The following is a 21408-nucleotide window of genomic DNA, read 5'->3' as shown; positions in this document are numbered from 1 at the left end:
TGAACCCACACCACATTGCAACAGTGAATAGGTTGTTCTTATTTTAACCTTTCAGGATCAAACTGTTGCATTCATCAAGGATATGACCTAGTGGTGAAGTTGGTGAAATCCACACAGTGAAGAGATCCCAATAGATATCCCATAAGCTTATCTTGGGACCTAGAAAGATAACTAGGCTTCTGCTTCTTAAGGCAGCGTCACATACATAAGGAGGAGCCTTGACACCCACAAGGTATCCCCTTGCTCAACTGTACAAAACCCAGACAGACATATCTGAGGACCTTAGAATGATGCTGACATCATTTAACCACTGAAGATCACAGAAGCAAGCCCTCCTCAAGGGGCATTTTTCTTCACATATGGACCAATTAACTCATAAGGGAGAAGGAGGCTGGGCCAACTATTGGCCTTCACTAGTCCAAACTCCCATGAGCTATTGGGTTCCTTTAACCACCTTATTGGACCTGTTGATGGTCCAACTTGTCCTTAGAAGCTATAGGAGAAAAACATCTTCTGCAGTTACTGTCACAGAAGTATCAAAAGTTGGGATGGATGGCTTGCTTGCTTGCTTTTCTTTCTTTCTTTCTTTCTTTCTTTCTTTCTTTCTTTCTTTCTTTCTTTCTTTCTTTCTTTCTTTTACAACCACAATTACTTTAGTAATGTAGTAATGTAGCTGTTCTGCTCAGGCAACATGTACATCTTCAACTTACCTGCATTTAAACAGAAAAGCACAAAAGCCAGGTTAAGATGGCCTCAAGCCAGCTCTTGGACCAAAGTGCTGTAGGTCACCTCTTTCCTGCCCAAATCCTTGCACATTTTAAAGTGGATACTTTTTTCCCTTGCGTTCCCATTTGTGTCCCCTTGGAGGTAGGATGAAACTCCCTTCTGGGAGGGAAGCAGGTCCCTGGTTTTGCCCCCAGGCCTGCACCAGCCCTGTCTTAGGCACACACGGTGGCCCAGGGCTGGGGGCCACTGTAAAGGTCTCCTGGCAGCATGAGTTCTTAAAGGGATAGAACACTATTTTTACTTTTTGTGCAAGAAGAAAGAACATGATGCCTTCTGTTGCATTTCATAAGCCTGTGTACTCTTCAAAATTAAAGGCTTACCTGGTAAGGCCAGTTATTTTTAAAAAGAAAGGGTGAAAGAGAGAGGGAGGGAGAGAGAGAGAGATACTAGTGATGCATGTCCAGGTAAGAGCCACACATAGTGACTGACAAGATGACAAGATGGTGACTAGCCACCTGGCAAGCGAGGCAGGATGATGTGGCGGCATGCCCTCGACCAAAGCACAAACTGAAAAAAAGCCATTTACAAACTGGGGCTTGTGGAGATGGGCAAATTCAGCAACATATGCAACAAACAAAGCCACAGACGGCAAGCCATGCTTGTGGAGTGAACACAACTGGCTAAAAAGAAAAACAAAAGCCTGCTTCCTCTTTCCTCCTCCCCAGGGCTGGAAAAGTAGCCAAGAGTTCCCAGGGTGCCTAGAGAATAGTCCTTGCCTCTCCTGCGTAAAGAGTGAAGGAAAGGGAGGAAGAACAGGACCCTGTGGAGAGAAACAAAAAGTTTTCGCAGCTTGGCCCATATCTTGGTCTCTAATACCTATTCTCCTGTCTGGCCACACCAAAATGTTCCTTTTTTGCTGGCCTGCCAAAGCGTACTCTACTGGTTGGCTCAGCTACCAATTACAGGGGAGTTTCTTTAGAAATGGTTCACTAGGGGCTTGGGAGACAGCTCAGTAGAATAAGTGCTTGCCTGGCAAACGCAAGGTCCTGAGTTCAATCCCCAGTACCACCAAAAAAAAAAAAAAGATTCTAGAAATGGTTCACCAACCAGAACTATTCTAGGTGGTTCTTGCCTCAAAACAATGGACAAGCCAAGCCAAAAATAGTGTCATTTATTTGAAACGTACAGGATGAATGAGTATGGGCGCAAACAGCTCTGCAGAGCAAATTTTGGCCAAAAAAGAGAGTAAAAGCAAAAATGAAAGAATATGTCACATTCAGGCACAGTGCAGAGTACCATACAAACATGTGCAATGGCAGCGTTCCCGCTCTTTTTCATGTCATCCATGTCTGTCACATTCTACATACAGGATCCTCATGTTGTCCTGGGATCTTGTGAATGGCAGGTCCCATCCATTTCCCTAGCCAGCTGCCACACCCTACCGCCCATAGCATACCAGTGTGGCTTCCTGCCCATTAGCTGGATAGATATTCTTTTTTAAAAAATGTATTAGTTATTTACTTAGGTTCTTAGCAAGAAATTTAGATCCATTTTTGCTCTGAAAGTGGAATTTATCCTCATATATTAGTGTTCTACATTTCTTACTGGGTAGATACTCTTGAGCAGTTTGCACTGCCTCTGAAGCTTTACAGCATAGACAAATACAGGAGTCCAACCCAACCCCACCAAATTAGAACATCCTGCCAAATGTTTCTAAAATGTGAGCATAACCTGTCATGTGGGAGAAGATCTGTTGGCATTATATAAGGAACTTGGAAAGAATACCTTAGATAACCCTAAAACTTAATTATGGGACCTTATGGATTTTTGTTTTCTTTGCTTCAGCCCCAGTTTCCTTCACATTCTCTTGAGTATTTCTGGACATTTTTTGCCAACCATTTAGCTAGGACATTTGGTGATTTTCTGATTTTGCAACCCTTTTTTAGTTTTACTCTTTCTGAAAAAAGAACCTGAACTTCTGGTTATTAATGAAAGCTTTTTGAAGGTTCATAATATAGTTTACCAAAGATGATAAATGGGCATGCAGTATGTACTTCTGATGTTCCAAAGTTTCAGTCCCTATAAATATACACACAAAATACATACAGAGGTAACAACATTGAAATGTCACCTGAATGAGACCAATAGAGCCCAAGCTGTTTGTGACTTATTTCCAAGACGGATAACTTTGTAGAAGGAATGAACTTTCCAGAGCCTCCTTCCTCATGTAAAATATGAAAGAGAAGGGTTCTAAGATAGAGCTTTCAAAACTTTCTTCCACATATAAGTGCTATGATCTTGTTCTTTTTTATTGTATTTAGTAACAGGGTCTTCAGGATCTCACTATGGAGATAAGACTCATAGTGATTCTCCTGTTTTCAGCCTCCCAAGTGCTGGGATTTCGGGCACACACCACCTCACCCAGTCTTAATCACAGCTAGCGCACCCTGGGGGTGGGGCCAGTAGGCTCTTTAATCCACTGAAGCTATCTGGCTGGCCCACGATCTTTTAAAATAATGAGGCACTTATAGGTCTTTGGCCAACCCTATCTGATTCTTATTTTTATTAGGTAATATTTTTAAAGGCAAATAGATACTACTTAAGAGTGATAAAATTCTTTACTATTTTAAAAGTGTTCACTCTACTACCTCCTGACTGTAGAATAGCCATTTCATAGAAAATGAAATTGAGACACAAGCTAAGTGACTCGCCAGGGTAACAGAACCAGAAAACTACAAATCTCGACCCCCGCTGGACCCTGCTTTGACCCCCTCTGATACCACAAAGGCCTCAGGCAGACTTGGAGACCAGGTCCACCTGATGTGCTGCCAGCTCCCCACCTCTGCCTTCTCGAATATTCTCTAGACCAGACACCTTTTAAATTGCTTTGGAAGAGAATACCAAATGGGGATTTATTTAGCATATTATTTCTGGGTGTGCATTTTCCTGAGCATTTATAGATCTGTGTTTTTCCAAGAAGCTGAGTTTTCCTGATAAAACAAGACAGATCATGATAAATGAGCAGCTATGTAAGCCTAGCTGGGAGGAGGACCAGGGACTATAAGCCCCTCCTGTGAAGTTAATCCTGTTTCTGTTAGCTATTTCTTTATTAGTTAATGAGGTCTTGCAAAAAAATGTGTTTCTGTGATGATGTTTTAGCATCCTTGCCTCTAGGAACATTTTCAAATATTCATAAACTAGCTCATCTGACCAAAGCTTAAAGTAAAGGTGCATTAAGTATGAATTTAGTCAACTTCAAATGTAGGTGGTCAAAAGCTACTGCTGAAATAACCAAAATAATCCTCATCATTGGTGTTTCCAGATCCACAGTTCTGGGCACACATGTGAAGGGTGACAGGGAAAATTTTATTTAGAACAGCTAGAATTCCAAAGGGCAGCCCTGTAAGCTTTGATCCTGCTTCCTTACTGACAGTAGTATGGCTTGCTTTAGGAAAGCAGAATAACTTAAGAGAAGGGAAATAAAATGGAAAAGGAACTGCCAGTGCAGTCCCTTGGAAGAAGAGGAGATGTGAGGTCATATTGCTTCTGGGAGGTAAGGGGAGAGACCTCCTTTTACTTTGGTTCCTTATGGCACAGAAGGAAAGGAGGATCTCAGTAGATGGCATGGTGCTCAGTGATGCCTTTGGAGAGCCAAGCAAATGTGGAAACTCATTTTTCACATTTAGAAATGAGCTTTGTACTACAGCGAACCACAATGATGACTTCTCTGGCCTGGTGTGGGAGTACCCTTCACACAGTAGCAAGGTGCTCAGAACACAGCTAGTATTCACACATACTCACCCACACATGTGCATACACAACTGTCTCCATGCCCTTGTGCACACACATCTCAAAGCACAACACAAATCCTTCATAGTTTTTACCATTTTTATAATTTTTTTTTTTCTCCAAGACAGCATTTCAGGAAGTTGGTGCTATGACTCTCCTAGATGCAAAAGTTCGGTGGTTCTGGGTGACCTGGAATATATTAGGTATACTTTGGTTAAATATAACACAAAATTATAGCCCAATATTTTCCATCTAGTTTCTGAGCAAGAGCATCAGAGCTTCCACCAAAATGGTACAAGTCTTCCTGACAGTGGTGTAATAGAAGCTCAAGGAATAAATCATAAGCCAAAGTCCTATGACTACTGACCTCACTGATACTGCAATAAACTGTATTCCTAGTAACTCAGGGCTGCCTAAGGTGAAAGGTCTGTCCTTAGAAGAACCCATGCATGTCAAAGCCCCAGAGACTCTTATGCCTTAGAGTCTGGTTCTTGCAGTACCAGCCCCTAAAGGAAGGAAAGCTCTGAGCCATAATTTGGGAAGGAGTGGCCATGTAATCCTTCTCCACATAAACTGGAAAAGAGACAAACATCTCCTAGCAATGAGATTTAATAATGCAAATGTTTACCTCTGCAGCTTCAGGCTCAAATTTTTGGTTATTTAATATGAGCAAAGAACTTCCGTGTGTGTGTGTGTGTGTGTGTGTGTGTGTGTGTGTGTGTGTGTGTGATGGGGGAGATGTCCTAGAAAAAAGCAATGGCATTACAATGATGCTACCTTGAAAAATTTTCAGAGCATATTATTATTTCTCTTTTGTCTCTTGCCATGAGGACATTGAGGACGCATTGACAGACCTTATGATTGTAAAAGATACAAGCTAATGTTGGTTGTTCCAGATGTGATTTTGCATTTCTCTGAAGAAATAACTGCTAAGTCTTGCATGTAAATTTGACTGGTGTCCTGTACTTAATGTTCCGTTCCAGGTGATCCACATAACAGGACGGCTACGCCTGAGAGTATCACTATCCCATGGGAGGACCGTCCCCAGCCAAATCATGGGTCTTGTGGTAGTAGCTCACGCCTTGCCTCCTCCTACGATCAATGAAGTCAGAATTGACTGCCATATGTTCGTCACTCGAGTAAATATGGACCTCAATATCATATACTGTGAAAATAGGTACTTTCTCTTTCCTTTCCTTTGCCCTGCTGCCCACTGCACTTGGAGGGTTTCTTTTTCTGGCAGTCTGAAGGATTTTACTTTTTTAGTGAGGCTCATTCTAAATCCTGATCTCATTTTTAATGGCTGCTTGGACCTACACCAAACATCTTTTTTATTTAAAATTTACATTGCTGCCCCGATTTACATTAGGGACAACAATTGTATGGATGGGATACCCAGACATCGTATGCTGTAAAGAAAGCACATTTTGGCTGAGAACCCAAGGGAAGAGCAGAACGGAGACATTATTGGCAAAATGATGCAGTGAAAGGTATCTTTTCTGATGCCTCTGTGCAACCTACTTCCAATTAATTTCAAGGGCTGGCATCACAATAGTCACTATTCACACAGACATTAAGTACAGGGAGGATAAATGAGAATTTAAGGCCCTTGGAGGGGAAAAAAAAAAAAAAAAGACAAAAAAGAAATTTGCAACACTATTAAATAAAACTTTATCACCCTGAGGATTTTACTTTTATAAATTAAGAACAATGACTCATCATATAAATGAGTTGGCAGTTCTTCCTTAAGTTGGAACTTTTATAAAAGGACATTTTAGGCTCCGGTTAAAAAGTTCACTTTTTCCATTAAGCACAAAGCAAGGGACAAAGAAGTAGGACAATGCCCTTTCAGACCTCTCACCTACCCGTCCTCAGCCCATCAGCAGACTGCTATGAAGAGAGAATCACAGGGTATGGGATATGAGGGCAAAAGGCCCACACAGTAGCTGTGGGAAAGCAGCCTGGTGTACTACCCATCCCCTCAAGCCACAGGGAGAATCACTGCGTCTGTTTTTGGAGGATGTTTTTGTGGCACAGATTATTGTCAGGCTTGGAAGCAATATATGTTCAGCCAGCCCTCTGAGCGCCTTCGTGCCTTCAGAGGGAAAATGAAAGGGCAGAATGGACAAGCAGCAGGGTAATTGACCTCTCCAGAGGCCAGCCAAGAGGAAGTCAGACAGCTCCTGCATTCAGCCTACTGAGAAGTGACAAAGAGATAGAAATCAGGTTGGAAACCACATACCACTCCCAGCCAGGGTCTGATGCAGAGGAGGGCCAGTGGCAAAGATACCCACCTGACCTTATTCCTTACTGTGAGTGCTCAGTCAGGTAGAAAATTTCATGAACTTGTCACTATCATTTCATAAATAATTCTCAATCTGTTCTTCAAGTTTCACTGGCATTTGTTAAAAGTTTTATCATCATGACTATGCATTTGGGTTTGTCTAAGATATTCTAGAATGGCCATAACATATTGAGAAAAGACAAGTTAGCCAGAATGATTAGCTGGTGTTGGCAAGAAATAATGAAAAGAACCGACATTTAATAGATATATGCCACATGCTTAGCCATGTGCAGATCACACTCATTGTCTCACGCAAGCTTCAGCACAGTTCTGTGAAGTACCTGTTGTCACTATTGCTATCACCTATGGGCAACTTTGGCTTAGAGAGAAAGGATTTCTTGCTCTTGGTCAAAACTTAAACTCAAGGCTGCTAGACATAAAAGCCCTTGCTCTTAAATCCAACCTATAGGGGTCTCCTTGGCCTTATTTTTCTTCCAAGATCAGATTATATGACTAGAGAAAAATCAGAATAACTTCTGCAAGAGACTTTTCATACACATGAATCATGAGAGAATGGGACTGCCACCTACAATGCTGCTTAATTTCTGATTAAAAATTTAGAATACTGTAGGAGGAGACCCAACCATAGGAGGCAGAGACAAAGCCAGAGGATGAGCATAGTTTACTTCATTTGAATTCACCATCATCCCTTCAAAAAAACTATGGGGCTTTGCCTTATTTATCAAACTTCCAATGATTGTCCCATCCCAAAACATCACCTCATTTTCATTACTGTTATCAGTTGATTAATTCTTTTGACAAGTTGCATGGACCTGAGTGCTTCATGGTACCAATTTACTAATTGAGATCATTTTCTGTGACCCACTTTTAGGGTTTTTCCCTTCACATTAAAAAGAAGCTTTCTATATAACCTCTATTAGCAAATACAATATAGCATTACTTCCCGACTGCAGATGACAGCAATTATGAAAAAGATCTGTATTAAAGGTAATTGTGAAGGGCCAGCCAAATAGCTCAGCAGATTAAAGCACCTACAAGCAGACACAGGGGCCGGAGTTTGATCCCCAGGCCTGCTGTGCCAGCCCCATCCCCAGGGCACACTGAGATAGTGAATGAGATGGGGCATTGTGGCACATGCCTGTAATCCCAGGATTAAACTTGGGAGGCTGTAAGCAGGAGAAAACAGTAGAATCACTATGAGTAAGATCTAGTAGTGAGAGCATGAACCTGTAGACCTTTCCCTAAAAAAATAAAAAATAAAAAAATAAAGGTGCTTGTGTATTTGTGTATTTCATTTACAGAAAAAGCATACCTGCGCCACAACAATACTATGTGAATTTCATTTCATTTATCAATCCCATCACCAACCTCTGAGCTTGCTTTCCAGGGGAGGAAACTGAGGATCAGAGTAAAAGGCAGATTTCTCAAGGCAGAATTCTAGTTCTCTGGGGCCGGGGAGATGGCGCAGTAGAATAAGCACTTCCCTGCCAAGCGCAAGGGCCTGAGTTTTGTATATTTTTAAAGAAATCTTTGATGGCAGAACTGGTCCACATTCAGAACCATAACAGGTTCTAGTATATAAAAAGGACTTCGATCATTTTGAATGATTTAACTCAGATAAAGAATAAACTAAAGAAATTCCTTCCCTAAAGAATGGAATGGCTCTTTCCAGGAGCTTATTATTTAATTAGGGAAGTGTTAACTAGAAACAAACCTTGCTCCTTGAGCTGCAGACCATTCTGTGCATTCCCAAGGATGGCCTGGGGCAAAGCTGACACCTAATGCTTTCAGCAGAGCTGGCAAATTTCAGGAACACCAAGGAGGGTCTTTTAATGACATCCTTGTTCCCACATTTGCAGAACAGGGGTGTAAACTACACTTGGAAAACAGGCTAATGGTTTTAAGAAAACATCAGCTAATGTGTTTTTTACCACAAAACCATGGAATTCTTAAGAAAAACACTCCTTTTCATCTCCCCAACTACTCTTATGCCTCTAAGAATTGTCATTTGGCCAAAAATATCATTTAAGTTACTATTCATTGAGAAATTCACTTAGTAGTACAATTCATAATATTCCACAGTATTTAAGTTTTGTTTTTCTTCCTTATTTCTATGTCTTGTGGGTATATTGGGTCTTTAAACTTGGGGTGGGTTTTTTTCAATTCTTTCTATGATATAAGGTATAGAGGTGACTTCCCAACCATAACCTCAGGGTTTTCTTAAATGCATCACTTCCAAAGGTTTACTTCATAATTGAATAGACCATATGTTACAAATCATTGAGAAAAAAAACCACAGGGACAGTAAAGAGAATAAATCACACAAAAATCTTGTTTTGGACTGACGAAAATGAATCTGTACTGGTGATACAGAGGTAATCAGCATTTTGACATGTTTGTGTAAACCAGGCAGATACCCCCAGTACATTGTCCAATTTGGGTTCTATTTTTCCGTGCTCTGCCTGAGGACTTTGATGTCTGGGTTACCAGTGACAGGGGCTTCCACACATGCACCGTGGAGCACCAGCCTGGAAGAGCTACAATGGTTTAAAAGTTTCTGCGAGGAATCTAAGTACCAGTTAAAAGAGCCAGGAGTAAAAGCAGAGCTCCCAAATGACTAAGACTAAAAAAGATAATACCCCCAGGCATCTGTGTGTCTCAGCATTTAAATTATATCCCTTGAAATGCCAATTTGGACTTTATGCCAAGAAGCAGTTGAAACCCTTTTTCATGGAAATACCCAGTAGAAGGCCAATCTGTTTAAATGAAAGGTGTCTCTAATCATTTGGTATAAACATAACATGTTTTTATTTTATTATGTAACCTTGAATTATCTTGGCCTGTAATGAGGATCTTGCATTGTTACTGATTTTTCAATAATTTCATGGAATTATGTTGTCTAATGTGCATTCTAATGCCAAAAAAAGAGAAAAAGAAAAACCTATCTAATTATTTAAACACAACTGCTTGATCTAGCACATTTCCTGGTTCTGAAAAACCCTGTGCTGCAACCTCCTGGCTATCAAGCATGATAATAATGTATCAGTAGAGTAGTATCAGCATGTGACAGTCTCTCCGTTTTGCTAAGTTCCAGCCTGTGTTTTGTTCCTCTCTTTGTAGAATTAGCGATTACATGGATCTGACCCCTGTAGACATCGTAGGGAAAAGATGCTACCACTTCATCCATGCTGAAGACGTAGAGGGCATCAGGCATAGTCACCTGGACTGTAAGTACCCTTGTGTTGGGAAGTGACCCTGGCGGGTGTCGTCTCTCCCTGACCCTTGTTTGGCTTCAGTGCTGATTTTTTTCTTTCATCTCTCTTGTATGCATGTGAGAGGATTGTCAAAATACAGTGAGAAAAAGTGAGACATAAATCATTTCAACATGTTTTGACATGGGATTGAAAGTTGGACCTCCAGCCCAGAGAAAGCGCTGGTTCTTCAGGCACTCACCCAGAATTCCATGGGGTCTCGTGCTCCCTCTCCCATGAAGCAGTGAGGGAACCTCTCTCAAAAGTGCTTCCTTGACCCTTTCATTTTCTAGAGAGCAACTTCCACTTTGACATTTGTAGTTTCCTGTTCAAAGCACATATGGCAGAAGACAAGTTCACAAAGGCCAGAGCCTTAGAAAAATGCCTACCTGACTAGCCATGAAACAAGGTGAGGGGGAAGCCCAGGGTTAGGAGCAGAGCACATAGTATGAACACAGCAGCTTTTTTCAAGCTCTTTCTGGAAAGATCATTATTCTAAAGAGCAGGTATCCCTAGGCTCCAGGTACTGGGATAAAGGAACAAATCTCCACCCTGAGTCTAGCTCCCAAAGTCCTGATCCTTTGGCTGAACTCCAAGGGACTTGCCTCTGTGACCTGTACACAAGCAGGCCCAGCAGCATGTCGGTGGGGTGCAGGCAGAACCCCACATCAGCAGCTTCCTGCATTTTTCCTTCAAGTGCCCTGAGCTGTTTGTTCCTAGCAGGGATCTGACAGGAACATTCATCTGATGGACCTAGGAAGGAGGTGCTCTCTTCTGACAAGGGCTCCTTTCTATGACCATCCAACAGCTTTTTCCTAAAAAAGCACTCCACCAGCTACATTCCTAGAATATTCTAAACCCCGGTTTCCACTCTGATTTTAAGTATATGTGAGGTGCCACACATGAAATGGTGCAGGCAAATACTGAGGCTTTTATGCAGTAATCACCAGCCAAATAGTCTGTGTCTACCCCTTCCCTGTATGGTAGAAGATAGATTTTTTTAATCTGTCCTGCCTTTTGCAATGGTCCCTTCATTTTGAACTCAGATCTTCAAGTGCATAATGGAGACAGGAAGCCAGCCATTCTCCCCAAGTGGGCCCATCTTGTGCTGTATTTTTAACCCTGCACCAGCAACATGGACAGGGGATCAAATCCCATGTCATATACTACACGTACACTGTGTTTTGGGGCAGAGCCTGCTTGCATAGCTGCTCTCCAGCACATTCTACTCCAAGACTGGCACATGCCTAGATATTGCACACCAGAGATATAGGGAACACACTTGTTGCTAAGAACGAATGGGTGTCATGTATCACAGAAGCAGATGGCTCTTCAATTAATTGAGGAAAAAAATGGTGCTTTTCACTAAAAAGAAACATCAGGTTCTTTGTTGCGAGGAATTCAGAGAAAATGGAGAAAACTCAGGATCCTTAAAGGGGGCCATGGACATGGCTAAAATTTTAGCGCAATGTAAGCCAAAGATCCCAGCTTTAAAAATGAGTATGTTGTTTTTACAACACCGCAATAGGCCGTGGGGGGGGGGAGACATAGGTGCTTTCTGACTTTGGGGTCCTACTTGAGGTCTAAATCCAGAAACCTGACGCTAACAAAAAAGAACTCTGTTGTTCTTGGTTATTATTTTGAAAACGTCATGCTATCTCTCTGAGATGTGATTTACAGCTTCAAGAAACACAATTCCTCAGGAACAGTGAGCTAGGGCAGTTCATTTCTTCCTATAAAGCAAAGGTCTCCAACAAATATGTTTGATGCTATTCTTTCCGATCTACTTTTATCTCATTTTCAGTAGCCAGAGTAAATTGAGAGCCCTGGAAATAAACTACTCAGCCATTCACTATTGTGCAATTCTCCTAATTTTTCTGGTATCTTGCCAACTAATAAACAGGGAAGGTGTTATCTTCAAATTCTGTGATTCTTTTCACTCCTTGATATGGATGTACTAGCTACTGCTTCATGATTTAGCCTACCAACAAAGATTGAGCTCACTCTTAATTCGTACACATGACTTTTAATTTTGAGTTCTTTTAATAACCTTAAATACATGAAAAACAAATAAAATGAGCTGATAATTCTGCACAGTAAAATACACTTCACATATTTAGCTATCATGCTGTGGAATAACTCCACAATGTCAAGTAGCACACAATTAGTAAAACTGTAGGGGGAGGAAAAGGAGTGTTTTGATCCTGAAGAATTTTGATCCTAATCAGATTGTAATTTCAGCATTCTTGTAGTGCTTAATATCTTCAATCACACACACAAAAAATCAAACTGATTCCAATGTCAGGTTTTGCATTCTGTGACTGAAATAAAATGCTAAAATATACAAATGCATCTCGCTTTGTACAATAAACATTAACATCATTATAAAGTAAGATTGAGTCTAAAATTGTGTGATGGAATGTCTGATGTTTACCTAATTCTCAAACCAAAGCCAGCCCAGTAACAAAATGACAGAGCATGTAATAAGACTTGGTTGTGTAAACACTGGAAGAAAAGGCAAAAAGCCAGCACAGCATCTTGCTTGTCCTGAGCCGTAGGCTATTATTGAAGGATGCCTCAACTCTGCCTTCTTGGCAGGATAAGGTCATGGTGACATAGCATCAGTTCAACAATAAGATAGAATTCTAAAACAAAGAGATGGTTAAAAAATAAACCACATTAACTATTTAGCTTTTCTTCCTGGAGCTATTGGCACAATTCCTGGTTCTGCCCATGAAAGACAGGTTTAGGCATCTGATCATACATCTGATATTTTGATGTATGTCTTACTGCAGTTTATGGATAATACTTAAAGAAAAAACACTCACAAGTCCTTAATAACTAAAAATATTATCTTTATCACTAGTACTTTTTTTCATAGCTCAGGCATCTGTAAATCAATACATGAACTTATCTCTAGCACAGGAAAAATAAAGGGGAATCTTAGCTACACCTGGATTCGACAACTCTGATCAACCAAAGCAAGAATTTGAGAGCATCTATTCTCCCAGTGGGCTACCTTTTGAGGTCTCCATAAAGGAATTCTACATAAATGGTTACTAAGAATCATGATGTTAGTGCCAACATGTGAGTTAGTAAAACTATAATAGGACTTGAAAACCAAAGGGGTTTGGAGGTCCTTTCTCTTAGGCTGTGACCAAAGACCTCTGTGATTTCTTTCTTTAAGCCCAGTGCCATTGATTGTTCAAGCCAAATTGATCAAGCCAGCATTTAGAGTTTTGCATTTTAAACCACTCACATTACTGATCATCATGACACCTCACATCTTCCTCCAGTTCTCTGGCTCAGAAGATGCTGACTTAAAGGTGACCAGTCCTGTCTCCTACAGCCACATACTGCAGTCACCCAAGGCATCTGTGTTGCCTTAACTCCTGAGAGAGATGACAATACAGCCATCCACCACGCTACCTCTGCCTATAATCTGAAAAATAGAATGCTGAGCCAAACATAGATACATGCTTTGCATTTCTCTTTATTCCTAATTAATCCAGCCTTTTGTCTATAGTAGAAGCTGAATTTGTCTTGACACATCCCCAGGGTTCTTCCTGGGTCAAATCAGCAATAACTCTCTTAAAGAGTGCTCAGAGGGGAAACTTCCTTCCTCCTTGTGACACTTTTTTTCCTCCACCAGCAAGGCTTAAGGCTTTGCAGCTGTTGGATTTCAAAAGAAAGGGAGCTGTGAGTACAGATGTGGTGGCAATTTTCCCTTCCTAACATTTTGCCCAGGATGAGAGAATTCTATAAGAATTATGAGAGAGAGAGAGAGAGAGAGAGAGAGAGAGAGAGAGAGAGAGAGAGAGACTTCCAGATTGTCTAGGAGACCAAGTGAACAGAAAACCGGTGTCCTACCCCATGTACCTGGGGATGAATAGTTTAAAAAATACAGCAGCCTAAGTGTTTATTTCAGTTTATTTAACTGCAAACTTTTATACTTCTTAACACAACTAATATGCAGCTACCTGGCATAATGCATTGCATGCTGTTTTGCATCAATAACCCCTACACTTCCCTCCTGAAGGCGTCTCACCGCCAAATGCAAGCAGACTGCTTAATGCAGGACTAATTAGTATATCCCCTTCCAGTCTTCAGGCCCTCCATTGTAATTCCTTCCCAGCTCATTTTTTTCCACAACCGAGCATCAATCAAAGTAAGTGCCCTGCCTGCCTAGGCAACACAAGATGTCCTCCATGCATTTGTCATCTGCCACACAAACAAAGGGGGAATTTAATTGTTGATTTGGGTATGCAGCCATTGCACGCTGCAAAGGAAGCTGAAAGGGAAAGAAGGGAAGAAATAAAGTTTGAGGGATGAGCCAAATGTATAGAGCATGGGGGCTTTTTTCTTTTTGATCTTAGCCCTTGTTCTGGCCTGGGGAATTTAGCTGCAACATGCTTATTGGCTGGACTTTTCCCTAAGGTAAATGAGTATTTTCACTCCTTCTATATGAATGTAAAAATTCCCATGGAAGGAAATGCATTTAATAGCTACCATGTTTGCTTTCTGCGGCCTATATCATGTGCCTGTCTGTTAACTGAAAAATTACCACAGGAAATGGGAAGAAGACTGGTTTTTATGCAGGAGTAAATTAGGATTATAATCTTTCTCTGTCTCTCTCTCCCTCTGTCCCTCCTTCCCTCTCTCTTTCCTGCTTCCCCCTTCCCTCCTTCCCTTCCTCCCTCCCTCCCTCCCTTTCTCTCTGGCACGCTCATTTTTAAGTTGAAGGCAGGCACCACAGAAAACAAATACCAGCAAGAGGGCCTCCTCACCAGCTGTGGCTGCTCCATTTGTTACACAGTGGTCTAGAACCGCAGTACTGACATCACATCACAGAATGGTACCACACAGGAGCTTAGAGAAATGCAGAACTTGATGCCTACCCTAAACATACTGAATCAGAATCTGAAATTAAAAAGATCTCCTGCTGACTCTATGTATTGTAAAGACTATGGAGTACTATTCATTTTATTACTTAGAGACACTATTTTAACAAGGAGCAAATACATACCAACTATCTACCTCAAAGATTTTTATTTTTCTTTGGATTTGGATGAATTTGGTTAAGAACAATAAAACGTGACCAATGAATTGGTTCTGCTTCTCAATCAGTGTTCAATTGTGATACAGACATGATTACTTGATAAACTTGCTTTTGTAACAAAGATGTAAAGCTTTAAATATGTATGGAGGAAATAAAAATTGTTAATATCCAACTTGGGAAGAAAAAGAAGATCATTCATGTTTTCTCACAGAGAAACACTGTACTGATTACATGTGTAAACATGTGCAGCCATGTTTTCCCTTCAAGTTCATGCACCATTTCCAAGTGCCTACTCCTATGTATAAAGCCTTATGATACTGCTATGATTTTTCAAAAAATAACTAAGTTGTAATCTCTACTTCCATGGAACTGACATTGCTTGCAGAGAAGAGAGCATGGAACAGCCAGTTATGCGTAGGTTCCCTAAAAGAAAGATTATTATGATATACAAACAAAGCACTGACCTCAGAGGTGGGGCAGCCAAGGGGAGGGTGGAGAAGAAGCCCTACAGTTCCTTGGGACCTTGAAAGAGGACAGCACAAGCCAGGATGCAGGAGATCTGGAGGGTGTCAGAACGCTTGGGTCTAGGGGAGCAGGGGAGGGAAACTAAGCACAGAATCTTGTCTCTTTCCTCACAGACCAAGCCGGAACTTTGAATTGACTGAAAAAATGTTCTTCTTCCATGGGTTCTTATTCATTATTAGCATTTGAATTAGTAGCTGTGGTTTAAAAAATAACAACTTATATTTTTGCAAAAAAACAAATTCTTATAAGACTTAATCACCAAAAAAAATTTTAGAAAATAAATTCTCACATTCTAAACCATCCATTTAGCCTAAATTAGTTAACATAAATAAAATCAACTCCAGGGTGGCACATGTCTCAAAAAAAAAAAATCTCAAAACTTTTAAAAGGTGGGAGAGATAGCTCAGCAGCATAAGCACCTGCCTGGCAAGTACCAGGTCCTGAGTTTGATCCCCGGTACCGCAAACCTTTTAAAGTACAAGTAAGCAGCACAGGACTTAATCCATGTATGTTCCTACTATATAATAAATTGTCCCTAAATGTGGAGTTAACCAGTGTATTCCAAGTGTTTATTCACATCTGTATCTCCCATGCCCTTTTGGAACTGGGACTGAGGTATAGCAGTTAAAATGTTTCTGGTTATGTGACAAAAAAAAAAAAAAAATCTTTTTAAAAATGACTTGAACTTTCTTTGCAATTGTCTTAGCTCTCTCTTCATGAACAAGATACCTGTAACACCCTCTAGTCATCACTTCCCTACAAGGCAAGGTCCAGAGTCAGAAAACAGTGAGTCACTGCTTTGTGTTCCTTACTGAGAAAGAGAAAGCATCCCCGAAGCCCCCACCTGGCACCTGGCTGCAGAGAAGCACTCACTCTGTATCGCCTGGTCCAGCTTCTCAGCTATCCCCAAGCCTAAACCGCACATTGGCCAAGGGATGGAATCACCATTGATGGTGGAAGCAATCAAGGCTTATCCCCCTGGCACTTTGATGAAAAGGCCATCAAACATGAAGTCCAAAATCAGAGTTGTGTTACCCAGAAGAAAGTGGCAGTGTCCCTGCCAAGAACGATCCGGATGACTGCACGTGGGAAGCACGTAACATTTTCACCACAAAGTTTTGGATTTCTAAAAATCTACATAACAGAGAAACAAATGGAATTTGTCTGGGCCAATGTAAATATTTGTGATTTTATAAGCACTAGTTTTTATGTACCTATGTATTTGGATGTGTTAGCACCTATACATTTATTTTAAAAGATGTTCCATAGACTCAACAGAATGACAGCTTCCTGAAACAGAGTCCACCAGACACAAAAAACTCCTATAAGTTTTACTTTGTCTCTTTCACCTTTTAAAAGGTCCTCCTATATCACAATCAACTTGGTTACTCTAATGCTCTTACTTTTAACTTTTTTACAAATGTATTTAGTACAGGGTCTACAGGGTCTCGCTACACAGATCAGACTCCCAGTGATCCTCCTGTTTTCAGCATTTAGAAGGAGGTAAGAATTCACCCAGCCCCGGTGAATTCACTCAGACTCCTGGACTTCACAAGCATATATGCCAAGTTCCACAGAGTTCCCACTATGATAAATTTATTAATGGAAATGACTGCTAAGATTTGCTTGCCACTCAAAGGCAAGTAGAAGAAAATCCCTGTTTTCAGAATGAAGAGACCTTTTTTTTAAACCGCTGCCCACAGTAATGACTTCCTCTTGCAATCCATTGCCCAGTGTTTTATCATATTTCAAATTTGCACCAGTCACTGACAAGGGGGATACAATTAGCATGACTAATTTGAAATGACAGTAGGAGGGTATCCATGGCAGATTTTGTTACTGTGCCATTCACTACTGCCAGCACAGAGTTGGGCACCAAAATACTCATACTGAGTAGTTGGATAAATCTACCACTTACCCCATTCCTAGCCATAAGTCCTTCCTAATTCTATGCTAATGAATATATTTCTTCCCCTTCAGTAGCAAATCCCCAAAAAAACAAGGGCATGAAAGCCTTAAAAAAAATCTGTCCTTGACTATCTTACATTGAGAAATGTCCGAATCATAAAAGTAGTACAAAACTCTGGTTGGACGGAAGGCGGCTTGAAAAAAAATCCAAGAACTTGGATGTCACTTGTGCCAACAATTACTTTGATTCTTCCTGTCCTAGAATCTGATACTGATACCATCAGTGTTTAAAAGCCAGGGACTCTGATTCAGTACATTATCATGAAGGAGAAAAGGGAAATTTATTTTTCAAACTTAACACATTGACATGTTCCAAATCAATGAAAAGTTTTGTGCATGATTCAATATTAACAGTTAATAAAAATCTATCAATTGGCAGTGGTATAGGACAAAACCTCTTCTGCGGTTGTAAATCACACAGATAGCAGTTCAAGCAGGGCCTGTCATTAGTGTATTGGGGGAAAAATCCATAGATGATGCATAGTCACTCACAGAGCATCCGCATGTCTTTTGTCCTTAAGCTTGTAGCTCATATTAAATATCAAATATAATGTAACTGTACCAAATATTGCTTAGCATATAGATTTACCAAAAAAAGCCCTAAAAACCAATTAGCAGATGCCTGCTATTTAAGACATCTAGCTCACTAATTGCAAAATCTATAGGAAAGTCTGCATGGCATCAAAGCCTTGGTTGCTCCGGTGAGCAGTTCTAAATGAAAAACTGTCTTTACTGCAACTAAATAAAACACTTAATGTAGTCTGTGGCTACAACGCTGTTTTTCCTGTGGGTTTTGAAAATGACCTTCCTGTAAGCATCAAGGACTATAACTTTTTAGATAAAGAAACTTGTTCTTGTTTTATGTCTATGTCAGGTTCATTGCCCTATAGCCCATAGTTTTCAAAAGCAGAGGAAAAGTAATCCAGAATTTTTTTTTTTAAAGTCTGTTTCCAGAATGAAGTTCCCTGTCAGCCTGCCTTGGGCCTTAGGTGGAGAAGCAGAGATTAAAGAGTCAGTATTCTTTTTCATGTTTCATCTGCCAGTTTTGTGAATGTAGAAAGGGAACCAGTGGCTACAGCAAAGCACCCAACTGTGGTATTAAGTAGAAAGTGTGATTCTAGCACACCCCTTTACTTAAACATACACACTTTTACACACTCCACTGTAGCGAATTCAGAAATAATTTTGGAGACTCTAGCAGAAGGCATGTGTTCCCGGGGCTCCACAGCCATCTCAGAAGGTAGCTCAAGGAGGGGGTGAACGGCGCTGCAGATGCGTCCTCCTATCGCCGTGACGATAATGAAGCTCTTTGTTCAGCTGTGTGAATGTGAAGTGTGGCATCTCCGATGAGCTCACCATTTCCTATTTATTCTATACTTACCTGAATACACCAAGTATTGCTGCTTTTTAATGCATATGCAAACCACCAAAGCATCCTTTTGTGAGACACTCTGCTAAAAGACCGCTTTTGATATGTGTTCTTCATTGCCTCTTCAGACTGCATTCGACTGCTTCCTTCTTTTTAGATACAACCAGCTCACTATTTAGCCTCTTTGGCTTTGCTTCTGTGGAACCCTCCAACAGGAAGGGACCATGTTCTCTTTTTTTATTCATATTTCTGAAGGCAAACTTGTACTGATTTGTTTTGATTTACTAACAGAGTTATGTCCCTGCCACAGACACTGGCTGCCTTTATGTCCTTTCAGCCACCAGGCTATGTCACTGAACACAGTTTTCCCAAGGCAAAATTAAATCCCTCTGTTGGTATCTGTGTGCCGGGCCATAGATGTGTGCTATGGAAAAAAGAAAAAAAGCTCATCATGTGTAGAGGAAGATTAATTATTCTCTACAAGTGAAATATTTCTTGTACGCTGATCACTAAGCTTAAACAAAGAGGCCAGGTGACATTTTAGAAAGAATATTCAATAAAGCCTAGCATCCAGTCTTTATTTTTTGGAGGGGATGCATATTTGATGTAAAGGTCACATGTTCCAAAGTGGAAGCATATTGCGATTTTCTTTTGATTGAACTGTATTTGCCACTCCCTTCACAGTTAAGGGTGGGTTGTGTTTTAACTTAAAGTCAAAGAGGCACTTTATTCCTGGTTCTCCAACTGTCAGCTGAACAGAGCTGGCCAACCAAGAAGTGTGCAGCTTTGGTCTCTACTGTGTTCTTCTCCCAAGTGTAGGATCACCTCCAGCATTCGAGGAGCACAGATCGAAATTCAAAAGATGCTTTCAGCTTGGAGCATGGAGGGTGCTGAGGATAGAATCTTAGTTTTTCTTAGAGCACGACAGCCAAAAGCAGTGGACTAGATTTTAGGCTTCAAAGCAAAAAGAATGTATTTTTGTGCTGGTCCTGTCCGGCCCATGCAAGACTCTAAGCGAACTTATGGAAGTTGTTTATCTTCCCTGTGTCTTTATGTTTGCCTTGTGAAATCTAAAAAAGAACCATTTGCATTTTTGAGACCCTTAAGTAAAAGCTAATTCCTGTCATACGCTATCAAAGATAACTTTAGACATGTTCAGATGCAATCAATGAATTCCAAAGAAAGACATAGAGTCTGCTCCACCAAGACTTTTGGACAACAGAAAATACACTTTGAGATAAACCAAAGAGAAGATGCCAAGTTACAAGTTAGTAGCACCCAACCCACATCTTGTCGATGTGATAGTCCGAATATGACACACATATACAGTTCCCCTCCCTGAGAGTGTGTACACGTGGTTATGAACTTACTGCCGGGCTCCTTGGTCTGATGAGTACCTATTTCTTTTCAAGGTACAACTCAATCTTTTTAAGGACTCCTAGATCAAGCAGCTCATATTGTGCTTATTTTTGTTGCTCCCTTCAAAAGAGATTGTCTGAAATAGCCTGACACAAATATTCTCTCATTTCTCTCTGCTCTTTAAACCTAAAACTGAAAAATAAAAAACAACAAACCACTGGATTAAAAGAAATCAAAAAGTTTTTGTTTTTTTTTTTCAAGTTCTCTAATTTATTACACACTAAAAATCTCTTTCAAACTGGCACCAAGGTGGCTTTTCTTCTTGAGCTGATTAGGACCACATGAGCTCAGGAAAAGCTGTCAGATCCTGCCTCTGGCACAGCTGGAATGATCCAACTGATTTGCCAGTATGATTTTTTTCCCAAGAAATAAGCTTCATCCCAAAGTCATAAATTTATATTCTGGAGAGCCAAGCAAAACTTATTCTTGCTCATTTTGAAAGAAGTAAGACTCTATTGTGACCTTATTTTAAGAGACTTTCTAAAAACTGAAAACAAGTTGGGCAGCATTTTGGCCTATTGCTATAGTGAGAGCTAACTTCACATTTACACCCATCATTACCTAGCTTCCCAATGATGCTGGGTGTCTTGTTCAAGAAGCACTCATCTCTGAGAAAAAGACATCAGCTAAGACTATGCTAAGATGTTCATCTTTTGAAATTTCTGTCTTAGAGACAGGGAATAATTTGAGTTTGATCAAACTTGAGTTTTTCAGCTATGCATGGGGGGCTCTGAAACTTGGTTCTTGGAATTTACCAGCGCAACTTAAAGACAGTCATGTAACTTCCTGGAAACCTCCCAGGCCCTTGCACTTTGGTCCTTTTACAACCACCTCCTCACTTCAGAGCTCCCCTGCCCTGCCTCGCTTTCATTTTGGTCTCCTCTCTTTGCTAGATGGCACCTAGTCTGGGTTTGCTAAAGAAGGAATTCATTAATGTGTTTATGGGCCCTCATCAATTAGTATTTAGTTTCCCAGAAAACACAGATGTGTGCAAGCA

The 21408-nt window shown here is 40.6% G+C and overlaps 1 protein-coding gene across 1 annotated transcript in view; it reads left to right on the top strand.

The window, feature by feature from the left end:
* Positions 1-21408, top strand: part of Npas3 (neuronal PAS domain protein 3) — an 812688-nt gene that overhangs the window by 779017 nt on the left and 12263 nt on the right. The window contains exons 8-9 of the mRNA XM_023721834.1: positions 5499-5692; positions 9941-10047. Of these exons, the coding sequence (XP_023577602.1) occupies positions 5499-5692; positions 9941-10047 (301 nt within the window). The remainder of the gene's footprint in view (positions 1-5498; positions 5693-9940; positions 10048-21408) is intronic.

Source organism: Octodon degus, unplaced genomic scaffold (assembly GCF_000260255.1).
Source record: "Octodon degus isolate 3935 unplaced genomic scaffold, OctDeg1.0 scaffold00086, whole genome shotgun sequence".
Taxonomy (NCBI): domain Eukaryota; kingdom Metazoa; phylum Chordata; class Mammalia; order Rodentia; family Octodontidae; genus Octodon; species Octodon degus.
Note: the sequence above shows the minus strand (reverse complement) of the source record. Positions and strands in the feature narration are given on the sequence as shown.